Below are 15,644 nucleotides of genomic sequence, written 5' to 3'. Positions count from 1 at the left end.
TATAAAATGTGTAGCTTTGTAGCTATTATGTCTTGATTGTTTTCTTATTTTGTTACATATATTCTGTGAGTTCTTGCTCATTTACTCTATTAGACTGAGCAAAGCTCTAATTCTGTAAATTTTACTTCATGTGTTTTGAGCATGTGTTATTTATTGTTGTATCCAGTTTTAGGAATGTTCTATCTTCCAGGGAGATTGACATTGAAATCACCGTAATATGTCTTTGTATGTTGCAAAACTTATTTACCCAAAAATCTGCTTGCTTTGATATAGCTTTACCAGATTTTAAATTTTGCACATACCACACTTTCAACAATTCTGTGTCCCTGTATTTAATGTGTCTCTATTGTGGACACAATCTAGTTGCCAATGTTTAATATTTGTATTTGATAGAGAAATCTTTGTGCTGAGAATGTCATGTTTATCTGCGTTTCAACCTGGAATCTTATCACTTAGTCATGATTTATTTATATAATGGGAACAGAGCTCATGGATTCCATGTATACAGCATTAAGATTGTAATGATGCTTTCCACGAGCCTGCCTTCCTTATTTTTCTTTTGATTTTTGGAATGACATATTTTTAATGTATTTCATAATCACAAGCTGCATCCTCCACTCAGCAAAGAATTCGGCAAGCAGTAAGTAGAAAGGCCATTGTTTTGTTGTAATACACACACCAGGTCTAAACAAAAATCAAACCTCAAGAAGTTAATTCCACTCATATACATCACAGTTATCTGGTGCTCATCTGTTAAGTTATAAGAAATCAGATAAATAGTTTTGTGTTCAGGGTACTGGCTTAATTCATTAAGTGTAATGATCTTCAGTTTCATCCATTTTGTTGCAAAAGACAGGATTTCATTCTACTGTATGACTGACTAGTATTCTATCATGTATACATACAACTTTCTTAATCCAGTCACCTGCTGATGAACATCTGGGTGGATTCTATCTTAGTTGTTGTGAACTGAAGTGCTATAAACACCGAGGTACAAATAAACCTTTAATATAATGATTTCATTTTCTTTGGGTACATTGCCAGGAGTGGGATGTCAGCTTACACTCTTACCATTGACTTTCTATTGTTTTTATCTAGTCTGTATTCTTTGTTCTCTAAAATCTTGATTAATTCCAGCAAAACCAATCAAGAGTTACTAACTAGCTTTCCTCCTTCTTAGTAATAGATTGGGTTTCTTTTTTCAGATGACCCTAGAAACTAGAAGGTGAATCCTTGTCTTTTAGCTTAGTGCTGCGTCTCAGTCGCTTCAACACAAGGTACTTTAGGATGCTGTACATCCACCCCATAAGACTGGTATCTTATTTCTTCATAGGTTTACAAACCTGCCCAACATCATTCACATCTGTTAGTATTGGATTAAATTATAACACCGGTTGTGCATATCCCTTATCCAAAATGCTCGCAATTAGAAGTGTTTCAGAATTCAGTCTGTTTTCTGATTTTGGACTATTTGCATATATGCATAATGAGTTAGTTGGAGGAAACAACCCATCTAAACACAACACTCATGCTTGCTTTATGTGCACCTAATGCACAGCATCTGAAGGTACACAACAGTTGTGTGTACAAAACAAAGTTTCATCATTGCCACTTTTCCACCACGGCATCGTGTCAAAGAGTGTTGGCTTTTGGAGTGTTTATATGTGGGGTTTTGTAATCATTATTTAATTTGACCATTTGCAGTGCCCTTTATTCTTCTGTTTCCGTTTCTCCATTTCATGCCACATGCTTTCTTGCTGAATTACTCATGATACCGTTTCTTTTAGGATAGATACTGTGACAAATTCTTTATATATATTTATATATATATATACGCATATATATGTCTAAAAATGCATCTGCCTTTTCAAAAAAATTTTAACACAACTTTTAAAGCTTTACTCTTCTTTTACAATCAGCTTTAGTGAGGATAATTTACCCACTCAAAAATGGATTTACTTCAAATGTATCATTTCATGGGTTTCGCCAGTGTAAATATCTTTGCAGCCATTACCATAATTAAGATATATCATCATCATTTACATCATCCTAAAAATATTCCCTAGTGCCACTTTGTGGTCATCCATCCTCCCACTCTTGACCTCAAGGGCACATTGATTTACTCGCTGTTCTAGGATTTCAGAACAAGGAAATAATGTACATATACATTTTTTGTGTGTGTCTGACCTCTTTCACTGAAATCTAGTGTTCTAGAAATTCTACTAGTTTGATGTGGGTTTGTATTTTGTTTCTCTTAATTGATTAGTAATATTCCATTATTTGTTTATCCATTCATGTATTGATGGACACTTGGTTGACTTTGTCTCTTATAAATAAGGCTTCCATGGAAATCACTGTAAAATCACTTTGTGGACTTCAACAACTGATAACTCACAGAGTAGGTGTGAGGCTAACTTGGTAAGAAAATACCAAATAATTGTTTTAGATAACTGAACTATTCACAGTCTCCATGGCATTGTGTAGTAATTCCACTTGCTTCACAATTTTGCCAACACTTGACATTGTCAGACATTGACATTTTATCTATTTTTCTGATTATGTGGTAGTATTTCCTTATGGCTTTATTTTACACTCCCTGGTAACCAGCAGATGGTACTGAACATCCTTTCAAGTGTTATTAACCAATCATACATCTTGAGGAGTATTATTCTCACCATTACCACATTAGAAATGAGATAAAAAGATGAGATGTTCACTTCCACTCATTGGATTGCCAGATCTATTGATATATTTCTGATGGAAGTTCTTTATCATATGTATAGATCATTTTGTGAGCATTTTTCTAGTTCTAGGATTTGTTTCTTCTTTCACACTTTTTTTTTAATGAAATCAAAATTATCAGATTTTTTTCTTTCTGGTTTGTTCCTTATTCTAATAAAAATGTCTCTTACCAATATTTGCAATAATTTTTAATTTTCTTAGTTATTAAGTTATAGCTTTTGCATTTAGATCCATGATCCATATTTTTAGTTAATTTTTATGTGTGGGGGTTGAAGAACAAACTCTACAAGCATTTCCGCTTGTTCTAGCACCATTTGTTGAAAAGAACCCCCTTTCCCTCACTGAATTAACTTGGCACCTTTGTGAAGTACAGTGGATTATGCAAGTGTAGGTCTATTCCTGATCTGTTTTGTTCCTTTTGTCTGTATACTCAGCTTTTTGCCAAAACCACACTTTGCTGATTGGCTTTACAGTGAGACTTGAAATCAGGTAGTCCTTTCCAACTTTCTGCTTTTAAAAAATTGTTTTGCTATTCGGTGTCCTCCATAATCAAACATGAATTTTAAAGCTAGTGGGTCAATTTTTGCAAAAACACTTCTTGAACTTTCAATAGAAAGCTTTTACTTGTTGCTTATGACATGCGTCACTTTTTATTAGACTTTTTTTTTTTTTTTTAGTGTTTGAAGCCACCAACAAATGTTAAGTAGAAATTTTTAAAAAATCGTACAGAAAGTCATTCTATTTTCAACCATTTGTGTGACAGCAGTACCTTATCACGGTGTCAAGTTCCATGAGAACTTTCTAGCTTTCTATACGTTCCATCGTGAACAGATGTTAAATTTTGTCAGTTGCTTTTTATGAGTACATTAAGCTGAGCATTTTCTTCTATTACTTGATAAATTATGTTGGCTCAATCTTTATAATTTAAAATTGAGATGAATTTCTATGATATTAAAATTCTGTTTTGTCAAAATTTACTCTTTTTTCTTTCTCTCTCTTTTTTTTTTTCGGTTGTTAAATATATGACTGGGTCCAGTTTGCAGATAGGTTAAGGCTTTTTGCAATTGTGTGCACCTTTTTTTTTAATGTTCTCTTACTCTGGCAATTTGGTGACATAAAATGGGGCTCATGAAATGAGATGTATTCTGCTATTTTATTTTATTTATTATTTTGGGGGGGCAGGGCCAGAGAACAACAGAGAGAGTGATTGACAGCTTCCACTACTGGTTCACTTCTCAAATGCCCACCATGGCCTTTGGATTCTAAGCAGGAGCTGGGGGTTTATTCCAGGACTCCCACAGGGGTGGTTGTAACTCAGCTGTTTGAGCCATCATTACTGCCTTGAGTCCTCATTAGCAGAAGTCATAGTCACAATCAGGCATCTAACCCAGGCATTCTGACATGAAAGTTGGGTTCCTTCACCTCTGGCCTAACTAAGCTCCCATCCACCATACTTGATTTTATCAAAGGATTGCATAAAATTGACACCAATTCTTAGTTAAATGTTTGTTAGAATTTATCAAGGAAAATTCTGGTATACAGGGATTTGTTTATATCTTGGGGAGATGAGAGAATATTGAGTATAAATTAAATTTCTTCAAAATACATGGGCTTGTTTGTATTTTTACTATCTTGTTGGATCTATTTTGTTAGCTTTTACTTTTCAGGGAATTTTTCTATTTTATCCAAATTGTGAAGCTGTTCAGCATATAGCTGCATGTAATGTTTTTGTGTTACCCTTTTTAATATCTTTAGGCTCTGTAGAGGTGCTCCTTCCAACATGCCTGATTTTGGTCATCTGTGTTTATGGACATGTTCATTGTTTTCCACTATTGTTTGCTCATTGTCTATTTCACTGATTTCTACCCTTATCTAGATTTCCTTCTTTGTCTTTTCCTTTAGTTTAAAACCAGTTTTTCTGTTTTACGTCTTCTTAAGCCAGAATCCTATAACATTAGTTTTAAACCTGTCATCTTTTTCTAAAATAAAGATTTTAAACTAGAATTTCCCATTAAGTACTATTCCAACATCTCAGATATTTCAATACCTAGTGCTCTTATTATTTTATTTCATTTTCAAATACCTAAAAATGTTCATTTTGATTGTTTTTTTGACACATGAATTGGATGAAACTAATCCTTATAAATTATTGGGGACTTTCCTATGTATTTTTTTAAATTATTGATTCCTAATTTAATTGCATGTACTCTAAAAGTGTTTTCTGAATGATTTCATTGCCTTAAAATTTATTGGATATGGTTTTCTGTTTTTTTTTTTTTCTGAATATTTCAAGTGTCCTTGAAAAAGTTTGGTTAGTGCAATGTTCTATAAATTCAATTTAAGTGAAAGTATCTTCTCCATCTCTCTGTATGTCTTCCCCACACTTGAAGGAGGTGAGTTACATTTTCAAAAAGCTTTATGTACTTATTTTATCAGAAAGGCTGAAAGAGAAAGAGAGAAAAAGGGAAAGAGGGCCAAGAGAGAGAAAAAATGAGAGAGAGAAGGAGAAAGAGGAAATGCTGTTGTGTTCTGTTTCACTCCTCCACAATGGCCAGAACTGGGTCGAGCTGAATCTGGGAGTCAGAAACTTAATGCAGTTCTCCTTATTGGGTGTCAGAAACCCAATCACGTGAGCTGTTACCTACAGCCCCTTAAAGGGGGGCTTCATGAACATGAAGCCAGAAATCAGAAGCTCCACCTGGGAACGAAGTTAGGCACTCTGATGTGGGTATCCAACCAGCAGCTTAACTGACAAGTCCCTCTCCTATTCCTAAGAATGTTTTTACTTAATGAAGATTTCCAGATATTTTTGTTTCTTTTCGTTTCCTGCGTCAGCACATGCTAGATGTCCATCCATTGTCTTCTGACTTGCGTTATATCTGAAAAGAAGTTAGTAGTAATTCTGTGTTCAAACTAAATTCTTTTTGAGTTGATCTGGTGTTTTTTAATGGCTGATAAGTAATAGTTTGAGACATGTTTGTATTCTTAGAAAAATGACTAAAATATGATTTGTTTAAAAATATGTGAGACTCACATATGTACATATGGTTAGAATTTTTCTGTGTATAGAGAAAGTACATGTCCATATTTCCATGTAAATAATAGGAACTTGTTGGAAAAAGTAAATTCTACTTCGTTCCTGAGAGTTTTCTATCTTCTGATTTGTTTTCTTGAACACTTGCCACAATTGTTTTAATGTCCAATTTGAATAATTGTAATGTCTGAGTCACTAATGTTTTTGTTGTCTGTTCTTTTCCGTTGTTTGTTTCTTTCTCCTGGCATGCCTGGTAATGTTTGATTAAATGCCAAAAGTAATATCCAAAAAATTGTTGTGACTCTATATGTTGTTCTGTCCCTTCAAACTTCAATTTTCATCTGGCAGGCAGTTAAGGTAGGGGTACACATTCTTTGCTAATCAACCATTGAGGCCATTTGTGGCCGGATTTAATTATCCGAAGGATTTTTGTTTGTCCTTAGCCTTGATGGGTAAGACTAAGAAACCCTGGGGAGTAACCTGGGGAGCTCACCAGTGCACACATTGCTCCCATTGGCTGGTTCCAAATTCCAGTTCTTGTCCTGCTGGCATGGAGAGATTGCCAGACACTTTGCTCCAGGGTTAGTCTGTTAATTGATTCTTGATTTCTCTGCTTTGCTTTTCATCCCATGTAGCTACAGATGAGGTAGCATCTTTAGGAGAAAATTTTTTAATTTTTAATTTTCCGAGTTTTCTGTTGCATTTCTGTTTTTCTAAGCCTGGCTGTTCTGGGAGTACTGGAATTCAATTGTTCCTGTCCCTGTGACAGCCTCCACACCTCTGAGATATTATCTTTCTTTTCTAGTCTTTGGTATGATTCTCCTTGAAGATTCGCTAGCGTTATTAGCCAAAGTCACCAGATCACACCGATGCCTCTCCCCTCCCAGTGAGTTCTTGGCTCCATTCTTGGTTGGCTAATGTACATTTTTGCATGTGCGTTTGAATTTAAAAAGCCACCTGTTTTCTGTCCCATTTCACCATGCGAACACTTTTTTTTTAGGTTCATCTGTGTTAACATGCTAACTGAATATGTAAGCCCTAGGTGAAGTTATTTCAGACTCTGAGTTTATTTTCTTTTGTGATGCAGACTTATATAGGCTCCTAAAGCCAACTTTCTTTGTTGTTGTTGTTGATAACTTGTTTTTTGTTTGCTTTTTGGGTGTGGGGGGCTGCTGGGAATGGTTTGTCTTTGTTCTACAATATCTGATTCCTCAGCTGAAAGGACTCTTACTGGCAGGGGCTAGAAGAATTGGGGACAGGATCTCTCTCTCTCTTTCTCTCTCTCTCTTTCTCTGTGTCTCCCCCACCTTTTCCATCTATCTTTTCTTTCTTCTTTCCTGCCTTCACATGGTATCTCCAGGAAGCCAGCTTGGGCTGCCTTATGGCACAGTGACCTTAGTCTAACCATAATTTCCATTCAGAGACTCAACACTCCAAGAGAGTTTCAAAGGATATGGAGTTAAATAATATTCCAGTTTCCTAAGGCCAAGGCCCAGAACTTCCCCAAAAGCACTTTATTAAAGAAATCCCAGATTCTGTGCAGAGTTAAGTGCAAGGAGATCTCAACTTTCAATGTCAGACACTTTTTGAGCATGTTGAATTGGCCATAGTAGAAAATCCACCTCTAGACAAACATGGTTGACATGTTCCCAATTTGAGAAAGGCACAGATGCATCCACATACCTGCCATGGTCTCCTTGCTATTGTGATTCAGGCATCAAGTTCAGACGTGCGGTCCCCGATCTCATCATTCTTAACACTGGCCCATCTTTTCAGCTTCCACCTCCAGTGTAAAGTAATTCTATACGTGATGCTGGGCAACAAGACACTCGTACCTTGGACTTCTTCCTCCTGGCCAAAACCCCCTGACAGCAGCGAGGCAGAGAGCGGACAGTTTCAGTCCTCCCATTCTGTAAGGGTGACATTGGGAACTATTTTCTGCCACAGCCATTGGTTGACAGTACTTCTTTTTTTTTTTTTTTTTTTTTTAGATTTATTATTATTGGAAAGCCGGATATACAGAGAGGAGGAGAGACAGAGAGGAAGATCTTCCATCCGATGTTTCACTCCCCAAGTGAGCCACAATGGGCCGGTGTGCGCCGATCCGATGCTGGGAACCAGGAACCTCTTCCAGGTCTCCCACGCGGGTGCAGGGTCCCAAAGCCTTGGGCCGTCCTCGACTGCCTGGATGGGAAGTGGAGCTGCCGGGATGAGAACCGGCGCCCATATGGGATCCCGGGGCGTTCAAGGCGAGGATTTTAGCTGCTAGGCCATGCCGCCTGGCCCGACAGTACTTCTGAAACCTAGCTGGGAAGATCTTACTAGTTCCTCAATGAGGACTTGTTCTTGCTTGTTGTGAGTGACTCTTCACTCTCTTGACGTCACGCTGTGGTGGACTCTGAATTCTTCTCCCATGAGAAACACTCCTTGTTTGCATCTTGTGTTTTTCCCTTGAAGGGACAGGGACCCTAAGGTCCTGTTTCTGACCCGTTCCATCCCAGACTAGGGCATCCCCTTGAAGATCCTTGAGGATCATTTAAATTACAATCTATCCATTGACTAGACATCATAATAACACATCTCTGAGAATAGGCTTTTTTGCTCTCATTCGCATGGAGGCACCTAAAGCACACTGACTTTAAGATACTGAAAGCCCTTTTAGGAATACGCTGAGATGCACTGGAGCTCTTAAGAAAGGATGTTGTGCTGGCATTGTGGGATTGTGGCTTGGGAGGGCAAGCTGCCACCTGTGAGGCTGGTATAGCCCACCAGCATGCGCCCCAGCTACTCCACTTCTGGCCCAGTTCCCTGCTAAGGTGCCTGGGGATACAACTCAGAATGTCATTAGTACTCGGGTTCCAGCTTCCATGTGGAGAGCTGGATGAAGCTCCTGTTGACTCCTGGTTTTGGCCTGGCCTAGCCCTGGTCATCTCAGCCTATGTTTAGGGAGTGAACCAGTGGGTGATGAAAGATTTTTCTCTTGCCCCATATCTGGAACACTGCCTTTCCAATAAATAAACCTTAAAAAGATACATAAAGGATCTCATAGCCTTAACTTTGATATCCTCCTCATCTAGAAATCAGATTTTTTTTTGTCCTGGATTTGAAAAGGTTTGGCCTGGAGATAGTGCAGTGTGAAATACTTCTCCGTACTAACATAGTAATTCCTGGCTCCTTTCCATTTTCTCTCAATTCTACAAAACAAAACAAAACAAACAAACAAAAAAAGGAATAGAATAGTTGTTCTTTAATTAATCTATTTCTGCTTATTGTTTATCACAGACATTTGGAAAAATTCGGTTGGTATTTTCTAGTTTCTACTTTGAAATGGCCCAGGTTAGGTTCATGAATTCACTAGGGCCCTTTGGAATAACCACATTGTCCCTAGATGTAGTTCTGCTAGCTGTTCTGCCAGCACATAACTCCCGTGCTCTATCCCTTGGCTTCTAGAAAGGTTTCTGTTTGTTTTCTGCAAGAATCTTCTAAAAGACCTTGATGCTTCTGCCAACAGTCTTTCAGACCTGTCCAACGTTGGCCTATGTTTTCAATTTCTGCTTCCAGACATCAAATTTTCTTCTGGTTTGCTGAGACTGCAGATCAACCCGCCTCAACACCTCCAGAGCAGAGAATATGTGTTGTAAAGACTCCAGGGCATTCTGTATTCTCTCTTTGGATAGAATACATAACAAGTCACTTTCCAGCCATATCCAAGATCACGATGTGAAAATAAACATCTTAGTTTTTCAAACTCTGGTAAATGATTCAAGTGGCACTTGACATGATGTGAGAATGGTCAGTAGCTTGTGACCAGCATCATCTGTTAGTCATTAGGGAATGCAAAGAAAGCCACAGCAGAATATGAGGGGGCTGCAAGAAATTAATAGAAAATAATAGGGAACAGCTGACACATTCAGAATACATGTGACCTCAGTATCCCTGCATTCCACAATTATGGAGCCAAATAGCCATGGATCAAAATTGTTTAATAACAAAACATGGCCTTTAACTGAAGGTGTACACATTCGTTTTCCTTGTTATTACCTACTAACCAATACTATCCAATAGCTATTTACATAGCATTTATATTGTATATGGCAGCCTATAGGTGATCTAAAGTGTATGGGAGGATGTGCTTAAGTTGTATGCAAATACGACACAGGGGCCTGAGCATCTACGAATGTTGGTATATTTTTGGGAGCAGTGTCTTGTAACCAATCTCCCTTTGACATCAGGGACAAGTATATAAAAAACATGGAAGAGAAGTTGAAGCAAAAGTGTTCAGGGCTGGTGAGTCTATAAGCCCCTTATCCAGGGACTCTTAAAATGGCTGTTCAGTGAAGACCAAGAAGCTGAATTTGGCCTGCTCACCAAAGTTGGCCGTTTTACTTATTCTGGACTGCCCCAAGTGGGTGTCATTGATACGTGTCAACTACTCCTGAATAATGACCACCCATGACATTTGTTGAAAACTTGCTGCTTCACATGATCACACTGAATCTTTGCAACAACCTAATGGGGGTAGTCCCAGGAGGTCTTCCTTCCAGCAGATCCCCGAGACCACCCAGGGATGAGGCCACAGCCCAATCTTCTCCTGCAGAAACACTGGAAACAAACTGGTGGTGAAGAATGTCAAGTTTATCTGAGAAAAGTCACAAGCTTAGGTAGGGTAGGAGAAGGAGGCAGGCAGAAGGCGGTCCCAACAGTACTTCCATCCAACAACAGCACTGTGACTGGCTAACAGGTATGTCTGTCTCTCTGGACCTTCCAGTGAAGTCGAAGGTCAGGAAACACAGGAAGCTGTTTCCCAGGGCAGATTCCTTACCTGCTGAAAGGCAGGATGAATGTAACATTTGACTTCCTAGAATTGTTTACAAAGGGAGACTTAACACAGCTCATTAAAGGAGCAGGGAAGAGATTGGGGTGCAGAGAGACTGGGGTGCAGCCACCGCTCTTGCTGCATGCCCAGTGAACAGACCATGTTGGGGTCTCAGTTAGCCAAGGGCACAGTCTGCCATGTGCTTGCGGCCTCCATATGGGCTAGGCAGGTGGAGATCCAGGGGACGATCGCAGGGTAGATACTATAATTATTTCCACTTTGCAAGATGAACATGATCAGATTCAGAGAGAACAAGTCACTTGTTCCCAGGTGTCCACATCCAGTGAGTGAGGGCAGGTTGAGAACTTTGGGTGCTCTGGCTATGTGGGTAGTCCCAGCATCTGTGCATGAAAACTTGCCAAGGGGCTTTGGTCACCCGCTTGCCATCCAGAAAGTGACAGACTGTTTGCTGAAGCAACAGACTGCGACAAGATGTGACCCTCCTCTAAACTGAAGGGTCATCAGGGAAGATTCTGAGACTGAACACTGTGCTCATCTGTCTCCCACTCTTTATGAAAATTCTAGCAATACCTGCTGCGTACCTCTTTGAACAAGCTGTACAAGGCCCAGGAAGACCGTAAGTAAACTTGAGACGCAGGGCCAGGAGAAAAAAAAGATCATAAGCCTAGACGAGAGCAAATACTCAATGCCAAAGGTGTGGTACCTGTAGCAGGTGCTACAGGCACTCAGAAGCCGTGCTTAGGCTGCAAAGCCAAGAGGTGCAGCTCAGGAGGATACCTTGATTGGCTTGTGCTGCTAGCTGGCAGTGTCCATGCCCCAACTCCCATGGCAGCGGAAGCAGCCAGCATAGAGGTGATGCCTTCTTAACTGTTTGGACCAGAGGCTTAAGGCAGCGTCGGCTGCTTTGTTCCTAATGGCTGTGAGAGTTTCCACGTTGATCATTTCTCTTATTCTGGAAATTGGAGGTATCTGATTTGGTGAGCTGTCTTTCCTCTGAGTAACAGGGCCAAGAAATTAGGGACCCGGCATAAGAGGAAGACTGGCCTGCTCCAGCCAGGCTAAGTTGTTCCTTCTCCCTTGGCACACCCTTGGGAACAGCAGGAAGGGGCTGGCCCGTGTCTGATGGTCTACGACTGATGTCTTTTTGCTGGTTGCTTTCTTTCTTGACAACACAAATCTTGACTGCACTGTATATTCTTGTCAGTTCCTGGTCACATGGGAGGCAGACAGGTAGGAATCAGGAAAGGTGACTGGAGGATGGCAGGGGGCAAGGGAGGTAGAAGAGGCATCTGAGTGTGCCAATAGCCTGAATGATCATAAGCTCAAACCTTTGTCCAAGAGCCCTCTCCTTCGTCCTGGAAAATCCATTCTATGACCTTGGCAGGAAAGATGATCCCCCTCCCCCCCCACGTGTTCTCAGGCTCCAGGGGAGTGAGACCACAGGGAGGCAGGTGATGCTCCAAAGCAGAGGGTGCCTGGGTGGGTTCACAGAATCCTTTTCCTCGCCCCAGTTTTCACCTCGGTATCCTGCCCTCTTTCTGGGCACAGATGCAGGTGTCACTGTGGCCCCAGGGTGTGGGACTCCCCTTCCTCCGCCGGGGTGGGGGACTAAGTAGATAAGGTGGGGCGCTCGGGTGAGTTGTCCAATACGAAAAACAGCAGTTTGGTGGAGTTAATGTGGGCAGCTCCTCTGGGGAGGGAAGCAGGAGCACGGGCTGCCAAGCTCTAGCTCGCCCCCCGTGCGTGTGAGTGCGCGCGCGCCGAGGCGTTCCTCAGGTTGCGCCGCCTGGAAACCGAGGGAGCCATTGGTTAAACGGAGGGGTGGTGGTGGGGGCTCCCGGACCCTGGGAGCAGCCGGGGCGCTGGCGGCCACGCGAGCCCCGTGCCACCCGGCTCCTGCCGCGCGCCGAGGCAGAGCGAGGACGGCGTTGCGGGCGGCCGCGAGGCTCCGGGGGGCGCGCTGGGGAGGAGCCCGGGTGGAGGCCAGAGCTGCATGGAGTTTCTAGGGCGCGCAACTCCGGCGGGGCCTCGGCCACTGGGTTCCGGGGCGCAGCGAGGCAGCCGCGCACATGGGCTGAGCCCGCGCGGTCAGCGAGAACGGGAGGGGTAGAGGAGCGCGCGGGTGCAGGGGGTGCAGGGCACGCGTCCCCAGACGGGAGCAGAGGACAAGGACAGGGAGGAACGCGCTCAGCTCGCGCTCCGAGCCGACGAGGGGGGCTCGCGCCGGCCTCGGCGCGCGCGTTGGGGAGCGGCCCCGGGGGCGCCGTGGGAGCCGGCGGCAGCGAGGATGCCGGCACGAGAACGCGGCTGCCGGCTGGGGGTGTGAGCCAGAGGCTGAGCGCTGCCCCGCTCGGCGCCTCCATTCTGCCGCCCCCTCCCCGCGGGCCTCGGAGGAAGCCCCCCGCGCCGCACGGAGGCGCCAAGGCAGCCGGGCTGAGGGGCCCCGGCCGAGAGAGAGGTGAGTGCCGCCGCCGCTGCTGCTGCTTCTGTCCGCCGGCCCGCTCACTCCCTTCCCTCTCTACTTCCCCGGTCCTCGCCCCCTCCACCCTGCCCCCCAACCTATGCATTGTGCTACCGTCCCGGAGTGGGCCGGCGAGCGGCCACAGCGCCTCCCATACCTGTTGGTACCGGCACCCGGCACCCACCGGGCGGGCTGGGGGCGCCACCTTGCCTCCCTAGCGCTGCCTACCGGCCGCTTGCCTGGGGGCGTGGGGCTCGGGCAGGGCCGCAAGGCTCACTCGCGTGTCCTGGAACTGTGCGGGCTGGAGGTGCCAGTGGCCACCTGGCTGCGCGCCCCCGGAGGTTGTAGGCAGGGAGAAGGCAGAGGACCCGGAGCCGCTGCGCGGCGCAGGTGAGAGCGCCTAGCTACATCCAGGTCTCCGTGAAGCCCGGAGTCATGGCTACCGCGGGAGGCAGGGGGGCAGGAGGCAGGGTTCGGTCCACCTCCAGCACCCCTAACGCGGGTTTCTTGCCCTCTTGGACGCACGCTCCTCGGCTCCAGCCGCCCCGGCCCTTCCGGCCTTTGCGCGTGCGAATGTGCTGGGGAGGCCTCGGGTAACCCATCCTGGGACGTGGTCCGAGCACCTCCAAGGGTGGAGCACCCGTGCACGGGTGGGTTCCGGTTCTCCCCAGCGGTCTGGGATGGCTGGGGTGCTAACCTCTCCTAACCAGCGACGGGGAGTGAACTTCCTTAGACTTGGCCTGAGGACGCCTTAAGCAGAGCAACAGTAGTAGCAGCAGGTAGTTTTGGGTCGGTTTCGGGGGTGGGGGGGCAGTGCAAGCGGAGCACGCGGCTCCCCCGAAAGGCGTGGGTGCCAGGAGCACACGGAAATCACCCGCTTGCGTCACAGCGCACACCACATGCTCCCTTAGCCCCCAACCCCAGTATTTCCCACTGCTCCTATTTCCGGGACAAGAAGGGTGAGAGGCAGGCTTCCTGCCATTTGTGCCCAAGCCCCCCCCACCCCCCAACTCCCAGGTGAGGCGCTGCCTCGTGGGAGCCAAGACTGGGGCGCCATCCCCAGACCTTGAACCTGTTTTTTGAAGAGACTTTATGAGACTGGAAAAGTAGCAGCCCCGTGCTGGCCACATGTGCCTGTGAAATCTGGTAATGCTGATAATCCATTCCAGAGTGCCACAAAGCAGGTGCACTAAAGCGGGTTTGGGGATGACTCCTGTTGCCGGATGTGCAGACGGAGGTCCTGTGCCTATGTTGACGCTGTGTGCTGTGTCTCCTGGTCCGCCACTTGTGCTGCTGACCAAAGATAAACTCGTTTTTCCCCCCAAGCCTGGAGCTTGGGGAAGGGACATAAATGACATTTGGTGTGAAGTTGTTTTGGGAAGCCACTCTTCAGCTCTCTTGCCTTGGTTGCTCGGTGGCTTTGATTGCATAGTCAGGAAAGGTGAGAAGATTGTGGAGTGGAGGACGGAGGTTTTGTTTGCCACCTGTGTGTGTAAGACTCTGAAGTTCAGGCGGCGCCACCCACCTGTCCCAGACTTACAGCACAGTGGCCACTCCTCAGTCAGGGCTTCCTGCGTGAGGTCCAGGAGCTGCATAACTTTGCCAGTTCACCAGGCAGTGCTTGGGCCCCCCTCCCCACCACACACACAGATGCGCCCTGCTTGCCCCAGAGCTCCTGCTATGACTGAGGTTACTGGAGGCCCTGTGGGTTTTCCACAGCCCTCGCTGAAAGCTGGGAAGAAAAACTGTGTTTATCCTGTTTACTGAAGTTGGTTCCTGAGTGTATGCAAAAAAGTGGGGTCGGGAGGGAAAAAAAAGCTGTTTGGAAATCCAGCTTCCTAGGATATTTTATGGGAGAAAGGTCCTTCACCAAAATGTCACCTTTCCTTGAACTCTGAAGTCACTATTGCCAGCTGTCAGGTCTTCGGTGAGCATACAGGATTAGGGCTTTGGAGAAAGAAAATACGTTTGCTGAGCTGATTCTGTGCATAAACAAATGGGCAAAACTTGGGGGCTGCGGGGTCTCCGCCTGCTGATTTCTCTGGGAAGGGTAAAGGTAGGGTATTGGAGCAAGGTAGGGCCAGTTTAACATGTATCTCCCCAGCGGAAGACATCTGGTTGATATTAAAATGTGAGCATGATTGGAAATGTCTCTTCTGTGGCCAGTGTGGTCTTGGGTGTCTGAGCAGGGCGTAGAACTTGTAACTGTACCTGTGTGTGGCTGCGTGGGTATTCTCTCAGTCTTGGTCCTGATCGCCTTGCAGTGCTTCCTGGGTGTCAGTAGGGGGCGCTGGTTCTTATTATGAAATTCTGACTCTTAACAGAATTTGGGACGTTTAAGGCACTTTGGAGACCCTTTTCGTTCAGTTTTCTGAGGCCCTACGGTGTGCCAGACAGTTTCATGCCTCATTTTTTTTTCTGGTTAGGAAATTGATGCTAAGGAAAGTTAAATAACTTTGTTGGAGGTGCGTGACGTGGGTGGAGGTGAGTAGCAGGGTTTCAGTTTGGTTTTCCAGGATCTAGGGTTCTGATTCCTTATTCAAGTGATGTTCCGACCCCCGCCCAGGTTG

General features: G+C 44.7%; 1 protein-coding gene across 3 annotated transcripts in view; it reads left to right on the top strand.

The window, feature by feature from the left end:
- CALN1 (calneuron 1) overlaps positions 1 to 15,644 on the top strand; it is a 490,570-nt gene that overhangs the window by 51,193 nt on the left and 423,733 nt on the right. Inside the window, exon 1 of one of the 3 annotated variants that reach the window (XM_058680810.1) lies at positions 11,117 to 11,229. The exons of 1 other annotated variant lie outside the window; for it this stretch is intronic. In XM_058680810.1, the coding sequence (XP_058536793.1) occupies positions 11,165 to 11,229 (65 nt within the window). In that variant the 5' untranslated portion in view covers positions 11,117 to 11,164. Of the gene's footprint in view, positions 1 to 11,116; positions 11,230 to 12,472; positions 13,072 to 15,644 lie in introns of those variants that run through there. One more of the 3 variants, XM_004587021.2, reaches the window with a different exon arrangement.

This window comes from Ochotona princeps, chromosome 24 (assembly GCF_030435755.1).
Source record: "Ochotona princeps isolate mOchPri1 chromosome 24, mOchPri1.hap1, whole genome shotgun sequence".
In the NCBI taxonomy this organism is placed as follows: domain Eukaryota; kingdom Metazoa; phylum Chordata; class Mammalia; order Lagomorpha; family Ochotonidae; genus Ochotona; species Ochotona princeps.
Note: the sequence above shows the minus strand (reverse complement) of the source record. Positions and strands in the feature narration are given on the sequence as shown.